The sequence below is a fragment of the Pongo pygmaeus genome, chromosome 5 (genome assembly GCF_028885625.2).
Source record: "Pongo pygmaeus isolate AG05252 chromosome 5, NHGRI_mPonPyg2-v2.0_pri, whole genome shotgun sequence".
Lineage (NCBI taxonomy): Eukaryota > Metazoa > Chordata > Mammalia > Primates > Hominidae > Pongo > Pongo pygmaeus.
Window position 1 is genome coordinate 27,143,909 of NC_072378.2, and position 27,797 is coordinate 27,171,705.

Sequence of the window (27,797 nt, forward strand, 5' to 3'; positions counted from 1 at the left end):
TTTTTTCATCCGACGTTCGGTCAGGGTCTGCGGGTCGGACCCGGCACAGTGTTCATGTGAAAAGGCTTTTCATGATATCCCAAATCATTTCTAATTTGTGAGAAAAAAACAAAAGTCTTACTTCTGAGCACCTTTGTGAGCGTCTGCCCTGCCATGAAAATAAGTTTCAGTTAGAAGCAAGAAAATGGAGCTCACTTCTAGCTAAACATTGTAAAAGAAAAAGGACAGTAATGCATGTCAGTTGATTTGGGACTATATATATATAATTTTTTTCTTAGAGATGCAGTCTCACTCTGTCGCCAGACTGGAGTGCAGTTGCATGATCTCGGCTCACTGCAACCTCCGCCTCCCGGGTTCAAGTAATTCTCCTGCCTCAGCCTCCCGAGTAGCTGGGACTACAGGCGCACACCACCACGCCCAGCTAATTTTTGTATTTTTAGTAGAGACGGGGTTTCACCATGTTGGCCAGGATGGTCTCGATCTCTTGACCTCGTGATCTGCCCACCTCGGCCTCCCAAAGTGCTGGGATTACAGGCACGAGCCACCATGCCTGGCGAGTCAACTATATTTTTTAAAAACCAGATTAATCAATAATAAAATTTTCACATATACAGCATAGACCTGAAAAAAATATGACTGACCCAGAAGAGAAAGGCATTTAAAGACCTTTTCTATCCTCACTGGGCATTCACTCCACTGCCCCAGTATGCTACCCGTCATTACCACCTGCACACCTGGACCTGTCTCAACCTCACAGTCTCTCCCAGACAGAAGCTAACCTAGCAGAGACGTCATGATAGTTCCAAGGTTCATTTTGGGGAGTCTTGATTCCTTTTCAGGTCACTTGTAGGCACTAAAAAGATGCAGACCAGAAATAGCGAGATAACCAGGAGTTTCTTGAATTCAAATTCCTTCCACTAGTGCCTGAGGTTCTGGAGAAGAAGGCAACAGCTTCATAGCAAAAGGGAGTGACTAAGAAAGTGGCCCCAAGGACAGGGCAGGAGATCTCTGAAAAAAGTTAAACTCCCAAAGGAAAAGGCAAGGATGGAGGGAAGATATGGGAAATATCTTTTGGACAGTGTCACTTTAAACAGATGGGTCTCTTTTCTCTGTGTAGCGCCAGGAACTCCAGACGCTTGAGACAGAGTGAAGGGCTGAGAGGAAATCAAGATCACGTGGAAACTCGCTCACACAAATCAAAAGATGCCCTTAGTTATCAGGTGGATTTCGCAAATAGTTTATAACGGTTGATTGAAGTTCATGAAAGCGCGCTGGATGGGGCGTGGGGGATTGAAATGAGTGAGCGCGCTAGTGTCCTGCCTGCGGATGATCACGAATCTGTTGGGCTGCGAATGGTTTAAAAAGGCAAAACAATCTAGAGGATGGATTTAAAGCTTCCTAGAGCATCATAATTTATCCCCTGTTTTACTGCTCAAATTAAGATGACTTCTGCTAAGAACAGTTCAGAGGAACAAAAACCATAGAGAAGGTACGGGTACTGGAAGCAAACCCACAATTTTGTGGGCGCTAGGACACACTCGAGCCCAGCTAAGCTACCAATCATTCCACTGACTTGTCTTTGCTTTGAAAACATTAACTTCATCAACATTCTTCTCGTAGATAATCTTAGACCGGAAAGAAGTCCCTTCCCACCTTCCACCCCTGCCTCAATAAAAAGAATAATCTATTTTCGATTAAAACAAACAAACTTGGTTTTAAATCTTACTCATGGAGTAGACAAAGGATGCAGACGTTTTCAAACCTGCAGCTTCTGACTGGGGAATCCACGGAAATTTCTGACCGTCCTGAAGGACATCATGTTTATGCTCACCAGGGGTCTGACACGCTGAACTTCAGGCAGCAGGCACCACTGCCCACAATAAAAAGATACAGTTTCATGCCTGAAGGGATAATCTGGCAGCCTCTGGTCCTCTCTATTCAATGATTTTTCCTGGCGTCTTTCAGTTTTCACTTTTCCAGCGTGTTCATGTTTGAAATTGGAGACTTTCTACCTGTTTGGTTCAGGTTTCTGGAGTCTAAGAAATTACATGAACAAATGGTACAGCCACTTTGGAAAACAGTTCAGTTCAATTTCTTTAAAAGTTAAATCTGATTTTAATATATGCTCTGGTAATTCCACATCTAGGTATCTACCCAAGAGAAATGAAAATGTATCTCAACAAAAAGACTAGTACACAAATGTTCATAGTGGCATTAGTCATAATAGCAAAAAGAGGAAATAATCCAAATGCGCATTAACTGATTAATAGATAGCTCAAACATAGTATATCCATAAAACAGAATATTATTCAGCCATAAAAGGAAATGAAATGCTGATACCTGCTACAACATGGATGAACCTCGAAAACATTATGCTAAGTGGAAGAAACCAGACATAAAAAAGCATATATTGTAGAATTCCTTTTATATGCAATGTTCAAAGAAGGAAAATAAATATATAGAGAAAATACATTAATGGTTGTCTGTGGCTAGGGATAGAAATGGGAATTCACTGCAAATAGGCATGAAGAGACTTTTTGGGGGTTTCTGAAAATGTTCTAAAACTGGATTCTGCTAATAGTTGCACAAATCTGTAAATCTACTAAAAAACATTAAAATTTACACTTAAAAACAGGTGAGTTTTATGGTATGTAAATTATACCTAACAAAAGTGATTTTTTAAAAAAAAATGAGTTCAAGAGTCTTCTACAGTGGCTGTTTCCTTTACATTTCCAATGCTTGTATTGCCTATCTTTATCAGAGCCATTTTTGTCAGTATGAAGGATTATCTCATAGTTTTAATTTGCATTTTAGTGGCTGGGTGCAGTGGCTCACGCCTGTAATCGCAGCACTTTGGGAGGCCGAGGTGGGTGGATTTCTTGAGATCAGGAGATCGAGACCAGCCTGGCCAACATGGTGAAACCCCATCTCTACTAAAAATACAAAATAGGTGGGCATGGTGGCGTGCACCTGTAATTCCAGCTGCTCGGGAGGCTGAGGCAGGAGAATCACTTGAACCCAGGAGGCGGAGGTTGTAGTGAGCCAAGATCATGCCCCTGCATTCCAGCCTGGGCGACAGAGCGAGACCCTGTCTCCAAAAATAAATAAATAAATAAATAAGAATTGCATTTTAGTAACGACTAATGATGTTGAGCATCTTGTCATGTGCTTATTGGCCATTGGTATATTTTCTTTGGAGAAATGCCTATTCAAACCCTTTTTCCATTTCCAATTGTGCTATTCGTCTTATTATTGAGTTGGGATAAAGATCCCTGTCTTTCCAGTCTAGCAATTAAAACAACTAAGTAAACTGGTATTTATCAAAAAATAAATTTAGAAATTTACTAATACTTTTTTTAAATATGGGTTCTTACTGTGTTGCCCAATATGGACAACATTGTGTTGCAGTGGCTAGTCACAGGCTCGATCACAGTGTACTGCAGCTTTGAACTCCCAGCCCTCTCATCCCAGCCTCCCAAGTAGCTAAGAATATAGGCATGCACCACCACACCCAACTTTAAATTTACATATGTATTAATGTTTTAAAGGGACCCTTATGGCAACAAATTAGTATTTTTTTTTTTTTTTTTTGAGATGGAGTCTAGCTCTGTTGCCCAGGCTAGAGTGCAGTGGCATGATCACGGCTCACTTCAAGCTCCACCTCCCGGGTTCAAGTGATTCTCCTGCCTCAGCCTCCTGAGTAGATGGGATTACAGGCGCCTCCCCACCATGCCCAGCTGATTTTTGTAATTTTACTAGAGACAGGGTTTCACCATGTTGGCCAGGCTGGTCTCGAACTCATGACCTTGTGATCCACCTGCCTCGACCTCCCAAAGTGCTGGGATTACAAGCATGAGCAACTGCGCCCAGCCATATATCAGTCTTTAAATAAAAGCCAAAGCCCTTTCTATGGCTTGCCAGCAGGGTTGAATCTCTGATTACTTCTCTCTTCTCATCTAATTCAAATTCCTTCATTGACTTTCCAGCCCACTAACTGCTGATGTTCCTTGGAGGTGCCAAGCAGGTTTGTGACTCAGACTCTTTGCACCTGCTCTTTCTTGGGCCAGAAGCCCTCTGACTCCAGATAACCTCATGCTCCCCCCAGCTCCTCATTCTTACCTCAAGTATTTTTTTTCCCTGCCTTCCTCCCTTCCCACTCACTCCCTTGCCTCAGCTCTTAGGTCACATTCTTAGGGAATTCTTTCCTGAGCAGAAAACTAATTCATTAATTAATCAGTTTATCCATATAGCCTTTTGCTCATTGCATATTCATTGAGAACCTATCAAGTGCCTTGAAGTAGTTTGGGTGTTATGGGTACACCAGTGAACAAAACAGACAAAATTCCTTCCCACAATAAGCTTACTTCCTGGGGAATGGTTTGGGAGAGAAATGCAATAAAATGTCATCACTATCAGGGAGTGACAACAGAAGGATCAGAGGACAGGGTCTCAGGGGTTGTGCCATTTTATAAGGGTGGTCAGGTAAAACCTATTTGGTAAGATAAAATATATGAATGGGAACTACAGGAAGTGATAAAATAAGACTTGCAGATATTTGGAGGAAAAGCATCCCAATGAGAGCAAAAATTCTAAGGAAGGAGTGTGTCTTGTGACATATGAAATAGCCCAATGCAGCTGGAGCAGTGAACCCAGGAGGGGTAGGAGATGAAATCATGACAGTATATATAACAGGGGGCCAGGTCATACAGAGTTTTAAAACCTGTTTTCAAAACTTTAGATTTACTTTGAGTAAGATGGGGCATCAGGGAAGTGTTCTAAACCAGGGAGTGAATGATTGTGAATGATTGGGCTAATATTTAATTCTATCTCTCTGTCTGCTGAATGTAGAATAAATCATGAGGCAGAAACAGGGAGACCAGCTAAAAGGCTTCCATGATATCCCAAGTCAGAGATGATGGTGGCTCAGCAGTTGTAGCACTGAAGGTAGTGAGAAGTCATCAGATTCTGGATATATTTTTTAAATTTATGGGAATAATTTTTTAAATGTACAATATTTCTCATAGCGATAAGTCCTATGAAAAAGAATTAGGAATAAAGTTTGAAAAGGAATAGAAGAGGGCCATAGGTTTGGCAATTTTTAAGAAGCTGACCATGGAAGACCTTTCTGAATGAATGACCTTTGAATAAAGATCTAATTGAAGTGAGGGAGCAAACCACGTGGGTATATGGGGAAATCACAATCCACAGGGTGGGAACAACAAGAATAAGAACCCTAAGGCAGTAGCAAGCCTGGTATGTTCAAGGAACTGTAAGGAGTCTATGGACAGTGTGACATTGTGGGTCAGAGAAGCTTGGGACAGTGAAGCAGAGCAGAAAGTGAGGGGGCTGGAAAATAGACAAGGTGAGATTGGGGAACAAAGAGACAAGTATGGAGAGAAAGACTGAAAAAGAGATGGGGGACTGAGAACAAAGAGAGGGAAAGACTGAGTATGGGAACAACTGAGGGGTACTGAAGATATGCTGAGGGGCAGAAAGAAAAGACTGAGAATAAGTGGGCAACTGGGGTTCCAGAGGAGGTGCTGAGGTGGGGAGAGACAGAGGTTGAAGGACAATAAGGCATGCAAAGGAGGAATCTGAGATAAAGAGAAGGTAGACTGAAGAGAGGAGAGGAGGAGACTGAGACAGCGAGGGCTACTGAGAGCTGAGGGAAGAACAGACTGAGAGGCCCAGAGAGAAGGAACTGGGAGTTCTGATGCTGCATCAGCAGCCTCTGTGTACAGACTCTGGCGTCCCTGCCCCGCTTTAGCAGTTCCTACAGACGCTTGACCTGCCAGGAAAGGAAAGAAACCTGAGCCTCTGCTGAAAGGTGATGGATTTAAAGCCCGGCTGCTAAGGATAAGATAAAGGTCCCCCTGGGGGAGAACAGAGTCCTGAACACCATGGCCGTCTGGCTTGCCCGGTGGCTGGGCCCTCTGCTCTTGGTTTCCCTCTGGGGACTCTCAGCTCCAGGTAAGAGGAGGCTGAGGGTCAAGCAGGGCATCCTAAGGGGGCCAACCTGACTTCCTTCCCTCCATGTCCCACAGCCTCCCTTCTTAGGCGCCTGGGTGAGCACATTCAGCAGTTTCAGGAGCGCTCTGCCCAGGGCCTGGGCCTGAGCCTGGGGCCAGGTGCTGCAGCCCTCCCAAAAGTGGGGTGGCTGGAGCAACTGCTGGACCCCTTCAACGTGTCCAACAGACGATCCTTCCTACAGGTGAGGCCAGGAGACGGGGAGTCCACTGCCCATCCTGCCCTCTCCTCAGTCTCCCTCATCTCTTCCTCAGTCTGCATTTTTCCCTCTCCACACCTCAGTTCTCCCCATCCCTCTGCTTGAATCTCATGTTATGCTTGCTGTCAGTATCCCTTTTCCTGCCCTTTTTAGATTTGGCCTTAGTCTTCCCTCTCCTCAGGGTCCCACTCGTTTTGTCCCTCAGATCTTGCCCTTCACCATTTCTTTCTCTCTGTCATTCACATTCACTGCTCCTCCCTACCCCCTTGTCCCTGTCCAGACTGGACACAAAACCTACCACCAGGTCTCAGTAGGTAGCAGAAATTTGAACCAGCTTTGGAATCAGACCTAGCTCACAACAGGCACTCAAAGATATCTACTGAAAGAAGGAACAAATTCGCCATTTTTCAGTGCTTCCTCTGTATTTAGTCTCCAAATATCATCCCATTTGGATCTTATTCCTAAATCCATCTGCATTTATTTCTTATTCTACAATTATTACTTCAAGAAATAGCAAGTTCCTTCAATGTGAGAGCCACTCCCTCAGTTCTGGGGATATAAGAGTGAAAAACCAGGCCAAAAATTTGCTTTTGTAGATTTTGCATTCTAGATGAGGAGATGAACAGGAGAAAAGTGAGCAAGTAAATGAACAAGCTCATTTCAGATACTGTTAAGTACATGAGGAAAGATCCATTAGGGAGACAGACTGGAACAAACGAGGAATCGAGAATAAGTCAGGACTCTCACAATGCCATTTCTTCTTCCCCATCCCACCTCTTAGCGTTACTGGGTGAATGACCAACATTGGGTTGGCCAGGATGGACCCATATTCCTGCATCTGGGGGGTGAGGGCAGCCTTGGGCCTGGCTCAGTGATGAGAGGTAAGAGGCAAGGTTGGGGGAGAGAAGGAGTTGGGATGCTGGTGGGGACCAGGAAGGGGAGCTGCATATTGCAATGCTGTGAGACCTGAGGAGTGCAAGGGATTAAACTCAACTTGCATCTCACACCCCCCCTCCAACCCCCATCCATACACTCTTCACAGGCCATCCTGCAGCCCTGGCCCCAGCCTGGGGCGCCCTGGTGATAAGCCTGGAACACAGATTTTATGGCCTGAGTATACCTGCTGGAGGCCTGGAAATGGCCCAGCTCCGCTTCTTGTCCAGCCGCCATGCGTAAGTGGAGGAAGGGAAAGTGTTTATGGTCAAAGGACAGGAATGTCTGTGCTTTGGCATCTCTGCATCTGTGTCTCTCTCCTCCACTGTCTGAAGTCAACCTCTGAGTCTCTGGTTCCCTCTGTTTTCTTCTGTCTTTCATAGTGTCTTGCTTTTTCTCTTTCCATTTCTGGGTCTCTGACTCTCCCTATCTGTCTTTCTCTTATCCTGTGTTCTTTCTGTTTCTGTGTCTCTGTCTGAAGTAAGCCACTGTATCACTGTGCAGACCACCAGCATTCCTTACCTGGATTGCAGCCACAGCATTCTCACCATTTTCCCTGCTCTGCCCGTGACTTCCAGGTGGAAATCAGAGTAATTCTGTTAGAGCATAAACCAGGTCATGATCCTCCCTGGCTTAAGTCTCTCAGACATCTTCTGTATTGCTCAGAGTAAAGTCAAAGCTTTTACAGTGGCCATGGGGTCCAATGGGTTTTGGCCTCTAGTTAACTCTGACCTCCACTCTCTCACTTTCACTGGGCTCCAGCTACACTGAGGTCCTCACTGTCCTCCAGACTTACATGCACATTCCTGCCTTGAGCTTTTGAACTCATCCCTCTGCATGGCGTGGCCTTCCCCCAGATGTTTTTATGGCTCCCACCCCAGCCTCCTTCAGTGCATCTCACTCCTGTTAACGACCCCCACCATTTTTCCAACTTTACTTCACCTGCTTTTTGTTTCTTTCATCTGCTTTATTCTTACAGAACTTAGCTTTTTCTTTCCTCATTGGTATCTCTGTCTGTTTCTGTCTGTAACAGTCTCTTTGCCTGTCTGTCTCATTTTCTCCATCTCTGTATCTACATCTGTGCCTCTTTGTCTCCATCTCTGTCTCTCTCTGCATCTTAATCTTTTCTACAAGCTAAACGGTTTTCTAACTGCAGCAGGATGGCACCAACTGCAAGCCATTCAGAAAGGTTAGGGAAGAAAGAAAGCGCTTGGGAGGAGAAAGAGGATGTTAGACATATCCAAACTTCACTCTCCATTTCTCTTTGTGTCTGTTCGCTCTCCCAAAACCTTGTAACTCATCAGGTTAGGACCTCTCCTCCTCTGAGTAACCCTCCTTGAGTGCCCTCAACCCTTCCCTACATTTGTCAGGTTTTCATCTAAACTGACTTGGAAATTTTTCCTCTCCTACCTAAAACGAGAAGGGAAAGAGGGTGGTGGCTTTCTAGAAAGTGGACGAGGACAGGGTCTCCCTTGGCCTAGGCACACATGTTCTGGGAAGTGTATGTGGCTTGGAGAACCCTTGGAAACACGTCATGAGAAAACGGCCCTGGCTTCTGGCCAGATTCACCCATTCATGTCTCTGGATCAGGGTCTCCCCCAGAATGGGGAAATTTTCAGGGATTCCCAGCGATGAGGACCGACCGAGTCCCCCCTTTGACCCTAGGCTGGCTGATGTGGTCTCTGCCCGCCTGGCACTTTCCCGCCTCTTTAACATCTCCTCCTCCAGCCCCTGGATCTGCTTCGGAGGCTCCTATGCCGGCTCCTTGGCCGCCTGGGCGCGGCTGAAGGTCCTGCGACTCCTCCGGGTGGGCTGGGGGGAGGGAACTCGGACTTCAGGGCCCCAGTCTCAGATAATAGGAATACCCTCCCACCACGCCCCTACCTTCCTCCCGCCCCCAAAAAATTTTGCACAAGCTGTCCTCACAAGAGCCCGAGATCACACAGCGAGTAAGTGACACAGAGGCACGAAGATATGCGATTCCAACCCCTCAGCCCGCAGGCTGACGGCGTCTCCTCCCTTAGTTCCCCCATCTCATTTTCGCGTCGGTCGCCTCCTCCGCCCCGGTGCGGGCCGTGCTGGATTTCTCCGAGTATAATGATGTAAGGATGGCGGGCAGCAGGGGCGGGGGGGGGGGGTCCCAGTGGGCGCAGTCCCTTGACACTTCCGGATACCTTCCTCTGCGGTCCGCCCACAGGTGGTATCCAGAAGCCTAATGAGCACCGCGATCGGCGGGTCCCTGGAGGTAGGAGGTGGGGCCTAGTCCGAGGGAAATTGGGAGGGAAAAGAGGCCTCTGATGTCAGGGAAGAGAAGGCCAGAGAAGGGCAAAACCTGCAACGTGGCGGGGTCTAAGGAAGGTCGGAGCTCGGGGGAATACGCAAGTTTTAGAAGAAGGCGGGAGCTGACGAAGAGGCGGGGCACCAGGAAAAGAGGTGCTCCCCAGAGAGGGCGGGGTTTAGGCAGGGAGAATCCTATCCGGAGGTGAGGTTCAAGGTGGGGCGGGGCCACAATGGAGGGCGGGGCCTGCAGGGACGACCCGAGAAGGAGGGTTGCGAGGCGGAGGCCTGGGGGCGGGGACCTGGGGGCGGGGGCCTGGGGGCGGGGGCCTGGGGGCGGGCGCCTGGGCCAAGAGCTCGGTCTGCACCCTCTGAGTCCCGCTGGGGGAAAGTGGGGAACCCAAGGAGGACGCAGGTCCTGGGAAGGGAAAGCCGAGGCCCAGCCTAAGACTTGGCGGACATCGCCTCTTGCTTCCCACAGTGCCGGGCGGCGGTGTCCGTAGCCTTCGCTGAAGTGGAGCGGCGGCTGCGCTCGGGTGGGGCGGCTCAAGCAGCGTTGCGGACGGAGCTGAGCGCTTGTGGGCCCCTGGGCCGCGCTGAAAACCAGGCGGAGCTGCTGGGGGCGCTGCAGGCACTGGTGGGAGGTGTAGTGCAGTATGATGGGCAGGCTGGAGCGCCGCTAAGCGTGCGACAGCTCTGCGGACTTCTCCTCGGGGGCGGGGGCAACCGCAGCCACTCCACGCCCTACTGCGGGCTTCGTCGGGCGGTGCAGGTAAGCACTCCCTGGCACAGCTGGGAGGAGTTAGCGGACAAGGGTTCCTGCCCCACTTCCGTTGTGTGATCTTGGGCAAGCGAGAACCTTCTCTGAAACTTCGTTTTCTCATCTGTAAACTGGGGATAACACTTCACAGGGCCGATGGGAAGATGAAATGAGGCGGGTCATGTAGAGCAATCAGCTGGGAGCCTGGCACACAGTGTGCCAATGTTAGAGACTGCGATTGTTACCTATTTTGCCTATCTTGTCCTGTCCTCTTTTGGGGGGCCTGCAGGAGTGCCTGGCACATGGCAAATTCTCACTTAGTATTTTTAGAATGAATCAAAAAATGTTATCTCTGGGGATACGGTTCTCCTAGGTACCTGGGACTGCAGACTGTAAATCCACAACTGCAATCCAGCTGTCGCTTTTCCAGCACTGTCTGGACCAAGTGCTGTATAAAGTGCTTCACATGTATTATTTCATTAAGTTCTCAAGAGATAGGCACTATTATTATCGCCACTTACAGAAAAGGAAACTGAAGTCTGAAAGATTATCACTTGTCCAAGCCCTCACAGGTAATAACGTCTCAGTCTTCTAGTGCCTTGATCTCTAACTCACAAGGACCCAGGCATCCACCCGCTCTGACCACTGACTCCCAGGAGAACTCAGGAACTCACCCTTCTATTTCTGACTTTTGACCTCTGGGGACATAGGCCTCTGCACCCTGGCTTGCTGGGAAGAGAGGAGGAATTTATGTCTTATGTATGTACATTGTTCCCTAGATTGTCTTGCACAGCCTGGGCCAGAAGTGTTTAAGCTTTTCCCGAGCAGAGACAGTGGCACAGCTGAGGAGCACAGAACCTCAACTGTCTGGTGTGGGTGACCGGCAGTGGTTGTACCAGACATGTACCGAGTTCGGCTTCTGTAAGTGACTGGCCTAACCCTAACGTTGTCCCCTCAAACAACCTTTTTACTATGCCCAGAGAAGTCATCTTACAGGTGGTCTGGACTCATTTCGACCCGGCTCTCAGGCACTGTGTAACCTGCAGATGTTGGGCTGGAGAAGGTGGAAGCCATACTAGTGTGTGCATGTGCTTGGCCCTCACATGCCTCCTCACTCACACACTGAGGTCTCCACTTGAGTGGTCTTCCTTTCAGCCTGTTCTTTCTCTGTGTCCCCATTCCAGGGATGGCCCCCTTTCCCCATCCACCAGACTAGAAACTTGAGCCTTGTTTTAGTTGCTTCCTTCCCATTTTCTAGTGAGCCTGTCAATTACTGAGTCCTCCTCACTCTGCATGGACAACTCTGTAGTCCATCCCTTCTGCTTTCTATGCCTACCTCTGCTGTCCTGCTAGGAACCTCCATTCTTTCTTGCCTGGATCCCTTCCCAGCCGCTTCTCTGGTCTCATGGTTTTCACTTCCTCTGTACAATCCAACTTTTTCATAGCATCCACAGAGATCCTTGTAAATATAACCTTGTCCCTCCTGTACTCAAAACCACAGCTCCTCAAAGACCCCAGGGTAGTGTTGCCAGATACAATACAGGATGCCCAGTTAAATTTGAATTTCTGATATACAACTGATTTTTTTTAGTATAAGCATGTCCCAAATACTACATATGGTAAAGTTAAATGTTCAAATTCCAGCTCCATTTTCTACTCGTGATCTTGGGCAAACTTGGGCAAGTGACTTACTTCTCTATGCCTGTTTCCACATCTATAATGTGGGAATACAGGCAGTATTTCTCTCATAGGTTTGTTTCAAGGACTAAAGGAGGTAATGTTTGTAACACTCTAAGAATAATGCAGGTCTACAGTAAGTATTCCATAAACCCCTTGCTATTGTTATTATTATAAGGCTTTACATATTTTAACCCTCTTAATACATTAGTCTTCCTAACACCTTAGGAACTTTGTAGATGCTGTTCACTTTGCTTGGATTATCCATCTTAAGTCTCAATAGGATGCCCTCCCTCAGGAAGCCATGATCCCTCAAGATAAGTCAGCCTTCCCACCTCCGACTTGGATAGCTCTGTGTTCTCTTTAGCATTTTACACAGCCTGTCATCATACATTTTTTATTGCCTGTCTTCCCCTCTGGACTGAGTCCTGTGACAGCAGAGCCTGGAGCTGTCTTGGTTGCCACCATGTGCCCAATATTGTACAACATTTATCTGAGCACATCGTAGGTGGTCAACAAATAGGGAAGGAAGGGATGACTTAATCTGATGTTATGGAAGTTAGCTTTACCCTGAAAGCACAGTGAGCTACGGGTTTTAAGCAGGGGAGACAAAATACAATTTGAGCTCCGAGCATTCCAGACCTTTGCACTTGCTATTTCCTCTATTTACTATGCCTTCTCTTCTCTATCTTTGTTTGACTCAGTCCTACTAATTTCTCAAGGTCTTATCCTTTGCAGGATGCTTTCCCTGAGCCCATCATATTTCTTCTGGGATCCCTGCCTTCTGGCCTTTTTCTATCACAGCCCCAATCACTCTGGGCTGTCACTGTCAGGGGACTGTGTGAGTCTCTCTGCCAGGACTGTAAACTCCTTGAAGGGAGTATTAGAAATGTTCTAGTCATCACTGAGGAAAGCTTTGAAAATGATTATTAAAGGAGAGTGGTGGGCTGGCTGTATACCCACACTTACAGGTATCTCCCTACACAGATGTCACCTGTGAGAATCCCAGATGTCCTTTCTCCCAGCTCCCAGCACTGCCCTCCCAGCTAGACCTATGTGAGCAGGTGTTTGGGCTCTCAGCCTTGTCAGTAGCCCAGGCTGTGGCTCAGACGAACTCCTACTACGGTGGCCAGACCCCTGGGGCTAACCAAGTGCTGTTTGTTAATGGTGAGCATGCTATCAAAACCTGGCTGCTAAGCCTCCACCTAGCTCCAGCTCAACATAGCCTCATCCTCTCCCAGCACCCATCTATCTAGCCCCATCCTATCCTTTCTTTCCAGGGGACACAGACCCCTGGCATGTGCTAAGTGTAACACAGGCTTTAGGATCCTCAGAATCAACTCTTCTTATCCGCACTGGCTCCCACTGCTTGGACATGGCACCTGAGAGGCCCTCAGACTCCCCCAGCCTCCGCCTAGGGCGCCAGGTAAGAGAAAAAAGGCTCTGAATCATTTGCATTCTCATTTGAATAATCACTTGCATGTTCCCTACTTCTGCTGGTGCTGAAATCTGACTTTCAAAATTCTTCCCACCTCCCCACAGAACATCTTCCAGCAGCTACAGACCTGGCTCAAGCTGGCAAAGGAGAGCCAGATTAAGGGTGAAGTCTGAATCTCATACCCTTTCCACTCCCTGTATGGTCACCTCAGTCTTGGACATACTTGTTCACTGAACAAAAGAAAGCAGCTTGTTTTGAAAGAAGAAACTCCCAGGAATTGGAATTCAGCACCTGTTCCGCATGTAACTGGCATGTGTCTGCAAACATCTTTATTCCCAACTTAAAGTGCTTTATTGCAGAGAGTTATGGAAATATAAGTGGATGATTATTCTCATTGTAAATATTGGTATTTTGAATGTTAAATGTCAAACAAATGTGACTTATGCTGGTGCCCTCCCCCTGCTGATCAGATTCTGGTTCAAATTCTGCCACTCCACCTCCTGGGTTAGGGGCTTTGCTGTAAGTTTCTTTTTCTGGACTTTAGATCCTGAACCTGTCCTTGCTTCTCAGTTTCTCTCACTGTACCCCTTTCCCTCAGTCTCTTCCTCTCTCTTTCCCCTGTCACTATTTGTCTTTCTAATCTCCTTCTGTTTCTCTGAATATCTTCATTTCTATCTCTGTGTTTTTGTCTATTTCTCTGTTTATCTTTCTGTTCTTCCATCTGTGTTTTTGTTTCTCGCTCTCCGTCAGTGTCTTTGTCTCTCCTCTCTCTCTTGCTCTGCCCTGGCTATTTCCACTGCTCTATTTCTGACTCTCATTTTTGGTCTCTGTGTGTCTCCTAGTCACTTTCTCTCTCACTCTATCTCTGTCTCTATTTCCCTCTCTCCTCTGCTGTGTCCTCAATCTCTCTGTCTCCCTGAGGCTCTGTTTCTGTCTCTGATGCTCTTCTTCTGTGTCTCTATTTCTCTTCCTGTCACTTAATCTTTTCCTTCTCTATCTCTCTCATTTAGTCTTCCTTCCACACCGCTCACTCACCATCTCTTCCCACAATCAAATATCACTCCCTGGTACTTCCAGCTTCCAACCCTAGGGATTCATGATTCTGGTGGAGACTCCTTCTTCCAGGGCCTGGGAGGATAGGGCTAATCCCAAGGGTGCCTGCTTAGGCTATGTTAGCTGTGACAAGAACCTGCCATAGATTTGCACTGTTCTTTCCTAAAGATCAATTGTTTTCAGCAATAAATACTTCTCAGCTTTTTGTACATCTTTGTATGCACAGAGATGGTAGTTTTAGAGTTTTATCCAGTTTCATATTTGCTTGTTGGTAAGAGGAAACCTCCTCATGCTGTCATACCAGAGTCGATCTCCACTATACATTAGTTCTGCCTGTTCTTGATCTTTATATAAATGGAAACATGCAGTATATACTATATGTTTTTGTGTCTAGAAGTTTGAAATCAGCGTGTCAGCAGAGCCATTCTCTTTCTCACAGCTCTAGGGGAGAATCCTTCCTTGCCTTCTAATCCTTCCTTGACCAAAAATGAGAGTCAAAAATAGAGCAGTGGAAATAGCCAGGGCAGAGCAAGAGAGAGAGGAGAGACAAAGACACTGACAGAGAGCCAGAAACAAAAATAGATTGAAGGACAGAAAGATAAACAGAGAAATAGACAAAAACACAGAGATAGAAATGAAGATATTCAGAGAAACAGAAGGAGATTAGAAAGACAAATAGAGAATGCTTCTGTGCTTCTTCTGGTTTCTGGTGTTTGCCAGCATTCCTGTGTTCCTTGGCCTGTAGATGCATTACTCCAGTCATATGGCCATTTTCCCTGTGTGCCTTCACATCATCTTCCTTCTGCATGTGCCTATCCATGTGTCCAAATTTCCCCTTTTATGAGGATACCAGCTATCTTGGGCTAGGCCTAGCCTGTTGATCTGATTTTAAGTTGGTTACCTCTGTGAATACCCTGATTCCAAATATGGTCACAGATTGAGGTACTGGGGGTAAGGAGTTCAATATATCTTTTTTGGGGAGAAGGTGGGACACAGTTCAACCCATAACACCATGGAAATGATAGCAAGTAAAGGCTATTTATTCAGAACTTGCTATACTAAGAGAATCCACCATCATCACTTGTGTTTGGCAGAGACTCACAACAGGCAGAGGAGTGGGAAAGCGCTATAGTGGAAAAAAGAGAAGTTTCTAGGTATGCCTTAGCTGGAGGCTATGGCATGGTGAAGCTGTGGGCAGGCTAACTAGAAGAGGGGCATCATATGTGATTGGTTGGGAGTACATGTATGGCTTTCCCTCATTGGTCCTAAGTTGAAAGCCAGAACAAAAATTAAGGAATTGTGAGTTATTATATTTAGTAAGTGCTGGCCATTTGGAGCCGATCGGTACAGGGGTATTATTGTTTGTCTTCTTCTACTGTTTGCTACAGATAGCAGCTTGACTTTCTGGACTGGTTACTGTAATAGTAGGTTGGCTTTCTGGGCTGGTTACTGCAGATTGTAGGTCAGAAGCCTGTTTTTACTTTTAGTTTGGCCATTATCCATTTGTATATTCAATCTCTCAACCTTTGTCTCTTGGATCTCATGTGGCTTGGGGATTGCTCTCTAAGTTCAGGGAGTTTACAAGTCTACTGTGCATTCAGCCAGAGACAGTATCCTTTCTGGTCTTTTCTGAGCAAGCCTACCCTTATGCATGTATACAGTCTTCCAGACCTCCAGAGATGAGTAGGTGATCTCGATGACTGTGCACATGCACAAGGGTAGGGTGCCCTTCAGCCATCCCTAGGTGTCATTTTTAAATTTCTGGTAGATTTCTAAATTAAATATATTAACTTGCATGCTTCTGTTAGTACCCTTGAGCTGTCAGCTTTCCCTGATTACTCTTCACTGTGACCTCTATTGTTTTCGGCATTGCCCTTGGGCCAGATTTTTCCATGTTCTACTCCAAATAAAGTCAACCCCTTCATGCAGGGGCCCCGAGCAGCCAGTTGTCAAGGTTTGCCATATCTACTAGGGCAGAACCTCTTTAACACAGAGTTGGAGCTTTAAGGAAGTGGGAATAGGAGCCACCAGTCCTTCCTGTCCTCATGGCCTACTCTGGCCCTCTTGGAGTGGAACTGCCTTGCCAAGGAGTAGGAGTGGGGCTCACAGGAGCAATGGGAGTTACTGGTCCTCACAGACTACGCTTCATGTCTAGAGTGAGACTTCTACAACATGTTGGGAAGGGGAGAGATGGGCACAACCCCTGGCTTAAGTGCCACAGACTTCCATGGTCTCTACCAATACTCACTAAGAGATTTTCAATATTTTGTAGAAATTTGGTCAATTTCCAGAGACTTTAAATGGAAATCCTACCTGTACCTGGGATAAGTGAGTTACCGCACTTGTAGAATGTGGGAAGTTACTTTTAAGATAGAGTCTGGAGTATTTTTAAGTAAACAGCACAGTTAAAACAAGAAGATCTCGGCCAGGCACGGTAGCTCATGCCTGTAATCCCGGCACTTTGGGAGGCCAAGGTGGGTGGATCACCTGAGGTCAGGAGTTCAAGACCAGCCTGGCCAACATGGTGAAACCCCATCTCTACTACAGATAGAAAATTAGCCAGGTGTAGTGCCCAGCGCTGTAATACCAGCTACTTGGGAGGCCGAGGCAGGAGAATTGCTTGAACTTGGGAGACCGTGCCACTATACTCCAGCCTGGGTGACAAGAGCGAAATTCCTTCTCAAAAAAAAAAAAAAAAATGCAAAACTAAACTCTTATAGTTTGCAGACGAGAACAATGAAATCTCAAGAGATAATTGAGCATCTCACAGAAACAAAGGCAATAAAACTCATATTTAAACCTACTCATCTAAATTTATGTTCAAAGCTTTTATTTCACTACCAGGGCTGTAATGTGGCCTGGAACACATGGTATGTATGTGTGCACATATGTGTGTGTGTGTTGGCCAAAGAGGTTGGAGGAAGTTTTTGATACAAGATCAAGCACTCTCAAAAATTAAAATTCCTAACTAATGCTGTAGTTATGGGTCTTCTGCCAACCAAATTCAAGACTATCATTTTTCCTTAGGAAAACCTGCCTGGTGGTACATGCCTTTGTTAACATCAAATTCGTTAAAATTAAAATTACACACACACACACACACACTCACGTCCCTCCTGAATTAAACATTTTTCTGCAGCCAGTGGGAATCAACTCCAACCATCCCCAGGAGCAGTTTTGTTTTTGTTTTTTGAGACGGAGTCTCACTCTATCACCCAGGCTGGAGTGCAGTAGTGGATCTCGGGTCACTGCAACCTCTGCCACCCGGGTTCAAGAAATTCTGCCTCAGCCTCCCGAGGAGCTGGGATTACAGGGGCCTGCCACCACACCCAGGTAATTTTTGTATTTTTTAGTAGAGACGGGGCTTCACCTTGTTGGCCAGGCTGGTCTTGAACTCCTGGACCTCGTAATCCACCCACCTGGCCTCCCAAAGTGCTAGGATTACAGGCGTGAGCCACCGCGCCCGGCCCGGGGGCAGTTTTAAACATTATCTCCATAGCCAGTGTAAAAGGGAAGGCTGCTCCGCACCTGGCAGGGCCAAGGTGTCTCCTGCCTCCCTCTGAATTTGCCCAACTTGAGCCTCAATGCCTACACCTTTTCCCAAATCTTGATGTTTCTCTTAAGGGAAATGCCCCTGACTCTGGATGCGCCCTAGCCTCGAGTTCCTCCTGGCATTGATTTGGGGGTCTTGGTCGTGCCCGGAGATGGGGAGAACTCAGAGTTCTGGAGACAGGCCGTCTCCACCCGCTGGATTACCTGAGGTCAGGAATTCAGGACCAGCCTGGCCAACATGGTGAAACCCCGTCTCTACTAAAAAATACAAAAATTAGCCGGGCGTGGTGGCGGGCGCCTGTAATCCCAGCTACTCGGGAGTCTGAGACAGGAGAATTGCTTGAACCCAGGAGGCGGAGGTTCAGTGAGCGAGATCGCGCCATTGCACTCCAGCCTGGGCGACAAGAGCAAAATTTAGTCTCAAAAAAAAAAATAAAAAATAAATAAATAAATAAATAAAAAACAAAAATAAAACCCATCCCATCCGCTCAGGACCATTCAGGGTCGCGGTGACCGGAGAACCATCCCGAGTCCAGGCGGCGAGAGGCTGCAAATTCACTGGTTCCGAGGCCTCAGGGAAGAGCCCACCTGCCGGGCAAGCGTCTCCAAGAGTGAAAAGGAATCCGCACCCCGCGCGAGGGAGCCGAGTCCTGTGAACCCTGCGGTGGCTTCGTGGTTGCTTCCCTGATCCATTCGCCGCAGTCTCAGAGTTGGAGCAGTTTGGCGTTTACTCCCGGGCCTTTCCCGGATGGGAGAAGGAAGCCTGCGCGAGAACTTGAATTTTTTCGAGTCAGAATCAGCAAGTTGTTGTTGTTGTTGTTGTTGTTGTTGTTGTTGTTTTGTTTGAGACCAAGTGAGCCACCGCACCCAGCCAAGAATCGGTTGTTTAAGAAAGACTAGGTTTCCACGTAAGAAGCAGGGTTCTTTGGGCCAAATGTTGACCTTTTCTCTTTTCTTTTTTCTATCTTCTTGATGAAGAGAATGCAATAGGAAGAATGTGAAGATTTTTAAAAATTGTTTTTGGTTGTTTCACGTTTGGGGATTTTTTGTTCCCTGCAAGGAAAAAAAGAGTTAAAGAGAACAAAGGAAAAAAAATCGTTTTGTTATCCTTTGCATATAGCGAAGGGGCCACAATTCTCGTCCCGTCTGCCGGTTAGCTCGGTTGCTTAGAGTGTTGTGTTAATTACGCTAAAGGTCGCGGGTTTGATCCCCTTACGGGCCACATGAGGGGAATTCGTTCTTTACCACTTTTGTTGATCACATCCCTTGTGAATTCTGCTTCCAGTTTCTCCGAAAGTAAGCTCTATATCTCCACTACTGAACTGGAAACACAGTCTTTTAAAAGAAGTAATGTGGGCGAGGGCGGTGGCTCACGCCCGTAATCCCAGCCCTTTGGGAGACCGAGGTGGGCGGATCACTTCAGTTCAGGAGTTCGAGACCAGCCTAGCTAACATGGTAAAACCCCCGTCTCTACTAGAAATACAAAAATTAGCCAGGCGTGGCTGCGAGCGCCTGTAATCCCAGCTACTCGGGAGGCTGAGACAGGAGAATAGCTTGAACCCGCGGGGGGGAGGGGGGGCGGTGCGCAGAGGTTGCAGAGAGCCAACATCGTGCCACTGCACTCCAGCCTAGCTGATAATAGCGAAACTCAATCTCAAAAAGAAAAAAAAAAAGAAGTAACATGTGAGAGCTAAGATGGAGGCCTTCATTTTTGTTTTTAAGTAAAATTGAGTAAGGTAAGGGGTGTGTGCCAAGGGAAGGGGAAATAACGTTAAACAATTTCCAGTTTTGTTTTAGACAAAACTTTTTGAAACATCGTTTCACATTAAACTTGTGAAAGACAAAAAAAGATTCTATTTGCTGTGGCTGGTTAGCTCAAGTGGTTAGAATTCGGTCATAGATTCCCGTTTGTCCCTGGCTAAGAATACTTCGTGGTCTCGCAAGTCCTCTCCAAGGTTTAACAACGTCCCCAATAAATCTGTAGAATCCGATGGCTGTTCCCTCACAATTTAGGTCTTTGCTTTTATTTCCAACCTCATACATAGAAAATTGGCCTATGTGAATTGTCTCCATCTGAGAAGAAATTGTAAAGCCATCTGCACTTCCAATCACTTCCACACTTGGGTTTTCACCGGATCACATGAAATAGGATTTTTAAATGACATATGTGAACAATTTTCATTAACATCAACACACTAGGAAAAAAAAAGAAACTAAAAGCTTCATTTTAAACTGAAACGACATGTAAAAGACATTATTTTGTAAACGCCTAATTAAAGTTTAATCTTGGGGTATGAAATATGGTGGGCACAGTGGCTCACGCCTGTAATCCCAGCACTTTGGGAAGCCGAGACAAGTGGATCACTTGAGGTCAGGAGTTCGAGACCAGCCTGGCCAACATGGCGAAACCCCGCCTCTACTAAAGATATAAAAATTAGCTGGGTGTGGTGGCACACACCTGTAGTCCCAACTACGCGGGACGCTGGGGCACGAGAATCGCTTGAACCTGGGAGGCGGAGGTTGTAATGAACCGAGATCATGACACTGCACTTCAGTCTGGGCGACAGAGCGAGATTCTGTCTCAAAAAGTAAAGAAAATAAATATATTCACATTTCAAAGTTAAAAAGCATAAAAAGATACAGTAAAAAGTCTCTTCTTATGTCTCATCCACCCAGAAATCATTTCCAATGTCCATAGGTAAACTCTATGCATAGTTGTTTATGTATCCTTTCCAATATTTATACAAATTCTTGTTTCTATTTATTTGTTTATTTAGACAAAGTCTGGCTCTGTGGCCCAGACTGGTGTGCAGTGGCACCGTCTTGGCTCACTGCAACCTCTGCCTCCTAGGTTCATGCAATTCTTGTGCCTCAGCCTCCCGAGTAGCTGGGACTACAGGTATCTGCCAGCATGCCTAGCTAATTTTTTGTATTTTTAGTAGAGACAGGGTTTCACCATGTTGGCCAAGCTGGTCTTGAACTCCTAGCCTCAAGTGATCCACCCACCTTGGCCTCCCAAAATGCTGGGATTACAGGCGTTGAGTTACCGTGTCTGACCATCTCTTTTTATAAAAGAACGCATCGTGTTGCAATTTGCCTTCATCACTTCACAATGTAACTTGGAATCACTATTTTATCAGTATTTAAAAATCTAGCAAATAACACTTTACAGTTGGCAAAATCAGAGCTCATTTTCAAAAGAGTTGGCACATTCAGCAGAAGTTGAACCTGAAATATTCTGTTTGCATCATTGAAGGAGGGAATGCATACAAGAAGGAGACTTTGAGAAACTTGAAAGTCGGAGAGATGATGACAGTTATAATTTTCTGCTAGAAAGGAGGACAACACATTTTCTGCCTAACAGCATAAAATAGTACATGAATATGTATTAATTTAGCAAATATTTACTGATTTCTCCACTCTTCAGAGTGCAATAATTAGTTATTGTTCTATGTCTGGTAGTTGCTGATGAGATATTGTTATGTGGAAAAAACAGAATCCAAAACAGTTTTGCAAGATTATGATTTTTTTAGTTTTAAAAAAACTGTATTATGGGATGATTTACTTATGGTAACTTGTACAATTTGATGTTTTGGCATATTTATACATATATGTAACAACTACCACAATCAAAGTAGAGAACATTTCCATGATCCCAAAAAGTTCCCTTGTGGCCTGTGATAGTGAAACCTGTGAATATGTTATCTTTCAGAGCAAAAGGAACTTTGCAGCTGTGATTAAATTAAGGATTATGAAGTGAGGTGATTATCCTCAATTACCTGGATTGGGCGTTGTAAACACAAGGACCTTTTTAAGAGGGATCATTGTCAGAGAAGGAGATGTGACAGTGGAAGCAAAAGTTGGAATGACGAGGCCGGGCGCGGTGGCTCATGCCTATAATCCCAGCACTTTGGGAGGCCGAGGTGGGCAGATTGCCTGAGCTCAGGAGTTTGAGACCAGCCCTGCCAACATGGTGAAACCTCATCTCTACTGAAAATACAAAAATTAGCCAGTAATCCTGACTAAATGCGCCTGTAATCCTCGCTACTCAGGAGGCTGAGGCAGGAGAATTGCTTGAACCCGGGAGGCGGAGGTCACAATGAGCAGAGATTGCACCACTGCACTCCAGCTTGGGCGACAAAGTGAGACTCCGTCTTAAAAAAAAGAAAAAAAGCTGCAGTGCTGCAGGGTGATGAGCCAAGTAATGCCAGCAGCCTCTTCTAGCTGGTGAAGGCAAGGAAACAGATTCTCCTCTAGAGCTTACAGAAGGAAGACAGTTCTGCTGACTCACTCTAGGCCCCTGACATCCAGAGCTGTGAGATAATAAATTTGTGTTGTTTTAAGCTATTAAGTTTGTGGTAAGTTTTCACAGCAGTAATAGGAAACTAATGCACGCCCTTTCCCAGTCAGTCACACTCCAACCACACAATTTCCAGTCAACTATAGGCCCTTTCCTTCATGATGGTTTTGCCTTTTCTGGAATTTAATCTAAATGGAATGTACTCTAGTTCCTGGTTTTTGCTCAGAACATTTTTGAGATTCATTCATGTTGTTGCACATATCAGTAATTTATTCCATTTATTAGCACTTTATTGGTAAAATGTATTCTATTTGTACAGACATGCCACTATTTGTTTTTCCATTCATGTGTGGGTGAACATTTTTATTATTTTCACATTCTAGCTATTATAAATAGGGCTGCTGTGCAAATTTGTGTAACAAGTCTTTGTGTAGACATATATAAGCCAGAGTTCTTCAGAAACAGACAATCAATTGTGTGTGTGTGTGTGTGTGTGTGTGCATGTATGTGTGTAGACAGTGATTTTAAGGAATGGACTTACATGATTGTAGAGTCTGGCCAGTTCAGATTCTGCACGGTATGCCAGCAGGCTGGAGACCCGGGAAAAAGTTAATGTGGCAGCTAAAACTCAAAGGCTGTCTGCTGGCAAAAGTCTCTCTTCCTAGGGAGAGAAATTAGTCTTTTTTCTCTTAAGTATTTTTCAACTGGTAGGAAGCAATCTGCTTTACTCAAAGTATACTGAATTAAATGTTAATCTCATCCAGAAGTACCTTCACATCAACGTCTAAACTAGTGTTCAATCAAATATCTGAGTACTATCAGCTAGCCATGTTGACACGAAAAATTAACCATTGCATATGTTTTCACTTCTTTTCCAGGAAATACCTACGAATGGAATTGCTGGTCATTTAGTAAGTGGTTGTTTAACTTTATAAGAAGCTATCAGTGTTTTCCAAAGTGGTGGTGCACTTTACATTCCAAAAAGCATTGTATGAGAATTCCAGTTGTACAACCTCCTCAGCATTTGTTATTGTCAGACTTAATGTTTGTGCAAAGATATCCTATGACATCTTTGCCTATTTCATAATCATTACTTTCTCCTATATTTCCTTCTCAGAGATTTATAAATTAGTACTTTTGTTTAGGCCTATGATCTATTTTCAGTTAATTTTTTAATGTATTCTAAAATAAGCATCAAATTTAATTTTTTTTCCATATGGCTATCTCCTTGTTTCTGCACCATTTTTGAAAAGACTATCCTTTCCTCATAAAGTACATAGGCACCTATGTTGAAAGTAAATTTATTATACATATACATCTATTTTTGAAGTCCCTATTTTATTCCATTAATCTATATGACTTTCCTAATTATACTTCAATTTGTGGGCCAGTTAGGATGGTTATTATCAAAAAACAGAAAATAAATTGGTAAGGATTTATTGGTAAGGAACCTTGTGTATTGCTAGTGGAAATGAAAAGCAGTGCAGCCACTGTGGAAAACAGTAAGATTCCTCAAAATTTTCTTTTTTCTTTTGACAGTCTTGCTCTGTCCCCCAGGCTGGAGTGCAGTGGCGCAATCTCAGCTCACTGCAACCTCCACCTCCTGAGTTGAAGCAATTCTCCTGCCTCAGCCTCCTGAGTAGCTGGGACTACAGGCACATGCCGCCATGCCTGGCTAATTTTTTTTGTATTTTAGTAGAGACCGGTTTCACCATGTTGCCCAGGCTGGTCGCAAACTCCTGAGCTCAGGCAATCTGTCCACCTTGGCCTCCCAAAGTGCTGGGATTACAGGCGTGAGCCACTGCACCCGGCCAATCCTCAAACTATTAAATGTAGAATTACCATACGATCCAGCAATTCCATTTTTGCGTATATATCCAAAAGAAATGAAAACAGGGGCTCAGATTCATAGCAGCGTTATTCACAATAGCCAAATATCCATCAACAGATTAATGGATAAACAAAATGTAGTATACACATACAATGGAATATTATTCAGCCTTGAAAGGAAATTCTGACTGGGCACAGTGGCTCATGCCTGTAATCCCAGCACAGTGGGAGGCCCAGGTGAGTGGATCACCTGAGGTCAGGAGTTCGAGACCAGCCTCACCAACATGGTGAAACCCCGTCTCTATTAAAAATACAAAATTAGCAGGGTGTGGTGGCTCATGCCTGTAATCCCAGCCAGAGGGTGAAGCAGGAGAATCGCTTGGACCTGGGAGGCGGAGGTTGCAGTGAGCCAAGATAATACCACTGCATTGCACTCCAGCCTGGGCAACAAGAGCAAAACTCAGTCTCAAGAAAAAAAAAAAAAAGGAAATTCTGACACATGCTAAAACATGGATGAACCTTAAAGACATTATGCTAAGTGAAATAAACCAATCACAAAAAGATGAGTATTTTATATTCCATTTATATAACGTACCGAAGTAGTACAATTTGTAGAGAGATAAAGTGGAATGGTGGTTTTCTGGGAACTAGAAAGAGGCAAGGATGTGGAGTTAGTGTTTAGTAAGTACAGAGTTTCACCTGGAAAAGATGGAAAAGTTCTGGAGACAAATGGTGGTAATGGTTGCACAACAATGTAAATGTACTTAATGCCACAGAATTGAACACTTAAAAATGGCTAAGATGGTAAATTTTATGTTATGGTTGCTTACATAATAAAATAATTACACACCAGAGACCTATGACATATGTAAAGCCACATTTTTAAAAATGATAAAACTCTAACACCTTATTAGAGACTGACTCAGGTACCTACAGCAAGTAATAGATGGAGTTGTCAGTAGCCTCTCAAACTGAGGTGTTTGATGGTCCCTGACTAACACCCAAGGGTTACCTCTGCATTTATAACACAATCATCACTTTAGTTATGGATAGAAAAAACGCTTAAAGCTGTCTCCACATGTCTCTCATTTTCTACCCTCTCTTTTTGCACTGCACTTGGCCTGTGGTCTGGGTGTGAGGTCCACATTCCTTCTGAGAACTCATAGACCAGCACTCTGAGCTCTTCCAACCCCCTTCTCCTATATTTCAGCCTCCAGGCTCAAATCCTCCTTTACTGATCTTTATTTATTTCTTTTTGGAGACAGAGTCTTGCTCTATTCCCCAGGCTGGAGTGCAGTGGCCCAATCTTGGCTCACTGCAACCTCTGCCTCCTGGGTTCAAGTGATTCTCATACCTCAGCCCCCTGAGTAGCTGGGATTACAGACGCCCACCACCACAGCCGGCTATGTTTTGTATTTTTAGTAGGGACGGGGTTTCTCCATGTTGGCCAGGCTGGTCTCGAACTCCTGACCTCAAGGCGATCCGCCCGCCTTGGCCTCCCAAAGTGCTGGGATTACAGGCATCAGCCACCGCAGCCGGCCGCTGATCTTTCTTTAATCATTCTTTTAAAAATGATGGATATCTTAATGGTTTTCTTCTTTTCTTTTCTTTCCTCCTGTCTTTATTTTGATTTATTTTATTTTATTATTTTATTTTTTGAGATAGGATCTCTGTCACCCAGGCTGAAATGGTTTCTTATAGGAAATAATCTTTGGAGCCTCTCCGAACCCACTCCACTACCATACAGAGATAATTTTATTAAGTTCGGATTATATCCTTTCAACCTTTATCTACATCTATGTGAAATTATCTTTATCTACATATTTGTAATTATATTTTTGCATAAATAAAGCCCAATAGACATGATGTTATGTGTTCTTTAAACTTAATATGTCTTGGACACATTTCAAACATACTTATATCTAAAGGTCTGCCTTATCTTAGCTATTTGATTCTATGGCGTAGCATAATTTATTTAACTAGACCTCATTTGTTGGGCATTCAGGTGGTTCCTACTTTCTCTCTCTCATAAAGAAGTTTCACATCGCCTCCAGCTCCTCCTGTTGTGCGACCGCTACGCGCCCCGCTGCTGTGCTCCGCCGGCTCCAAGCGCAGACCAAGGGGTCCGCTGCCAGCAAGGCTGCTCTCCGCGTGCCGCAAAAGGATCTCAGAGTAAAGACGACCTTAAATTCGATATGTGAAATTGATTTCCATGGAAACCTCGTCATCCTCTCATGACAATTGTGACAGCTTTGCTTCTGATAATTTTGCAAACACGAGGCTTCAGTCAGTCCAGGAAGGCTGCGGGACCAGCAGGCAGTGCAGACACTCTGGACCTTTCAGGCAGGCGATGAAGTTTCCAGGGCGAAACACCAGGGAAGCAGCCAATAAAAAACAGAGTACCCCAAACCCTCAAGGAATTCTATGACCGGTTCCAATTCTGATTCAGAAGATGAAAGTACCATGAATTTGTTTTTTTGTTTTGTTTTGTTTTGTTTGAGGAAAGTGCTTTAAATATAAAGCGAAACAAAGCAATGCTTGTAAAACGCATGTCAGTATTAGACAGCTTCCCTGGTTTGTTCCCTGGAAGACATTCCCCGCCAGGCCCCAACTCACAATCAAGGAGACCCCAAGGTAAACATTCCTGGGTGTTGCTTCAAGGAGACATTCTGAATGGAAGGAGCTCGGCCTCTTAGATGTCAAAGTCAGGATCCTCGGGTCCCTTGGCGCTCTACCTACGGAAGAGAAGGAAGAAAAGACAGAGGAAGAAGAAAGAGAAGGAAGAAAAGTACGTGTTGGTGAGAAAGAGGAAGATCGTGGACGGCTACATGAACGAAGTTGAGATGCCCAGAAATCGTCCCGCCAGATCACCCGTGATCCTTCCACATATAATTTGCTCACCGGAAGAAATTACAGAGGAAGGTTTGGAGAACACCTGCAGCAACTCTCAAGAGAAGATATATAACCGTTCGCTGGGTTCTATTTGTCATCAATGCCGCCAGAAAACTATTGTTACCAAAACAAACTGCGGAAACCCAGACTGCTGGGGGTCTTTCAAGGCCTGTTCTGCGGCCCCGACCTTAGAAACCCTTGTGGTGAAGAGGTCAGGAATGCTCTGCTGGATGAGAACTGGCATTGCCCGCCTTGTCGAGGACGTGCAACTGCAGTTTCCGCCCGCAGCGAGATAGACTGTGGGGAACTGGGGTCCTTGTATATTTAGCCAAATACAATGGCTTTGGGAATGTGCGTGCTTACTTGAAAAGTCTGAAACAGGAATTTGAAATGCAAGCATAATATTGGAAAATTCACTGCCTGTCTTCCACTTCTCAAATCTCTCTTGCTGAAGTTTTCAATTTTGTCATTGCTTGAAACCTGAGTTAAAAATCTTGGTGATCAGTCTGTTTTATAAGAAACTTCCATCAAGAAGCAAAACAAGAACAAAAACAAAAACAAAAAAAAGCTTCCATCAAGAATCTTGACAATCAGCCTGTTTATAAGAAGCTCCAATCAAGATAAATCTCAGTAGAGACGTGTTTCTGGAGCATCACTAAACGAATATTGCTGGCTATACTTTCCCCTCCTGCAGTTTTCTCCTCTGCTCCCCACAACCTCCAACTCATAGCACTACTTTCTGTTTCCAATGGTCCTCTCCCCCTGCTTAGTTTCTGAAGTCTTTTCAAATGACAATTTTATGAAAGCATATTTGATTTAGTTGCTGTTGAAATATCCCTGAAGTCCACTCATGAAACCT

The 27,797-nt window shown here is 45.1% G+C and overlaps 1 protein-coding gene and 1 pseudogene across 1 annotated transcript; both read left to right on the top strand.

Moving 5' to 3' along the window:
- The first annotated feature begins 5,900 nt into the window (after positions 1–5,900).
- On the top strand, positions 5,901–14,743 carry PRSS16 (serine protease 16). Its single transcript, XM_054490587.2, has 12 exons — positions 5,901–5,970; positions 6,045–6,211; positions 7,008–7,107; positions 7,269–7,398; positions 8,825–8,948; positions 9,184–9,261; positions 9,357–9,404; positions 9,918–10,208; positions 10,976–11,117; positions 12,861–13,040; positions 13,154–13,299; positions 13,416–14,743. Exons 1-12 carry the CDS (start codon positions 5,901–5,903, stop codon positions 13,482–13,484), a joined length of 1,545 nt encoding a protein of 514 aa, XP_054346562.1. The 3' UTR covers positions 13,485–14,743.
- An 11,304-nt stretch (positions 14,744–26,047) lies between these two features.
- Positions 26,048–27,616, top strand: LOC129038054 (cell division cycle-associated protein 7-like; annotated as a pseudogene).
- The last annotated feature ends 181 nt before the right edge of the window (positions 27,617–27,797 follow it).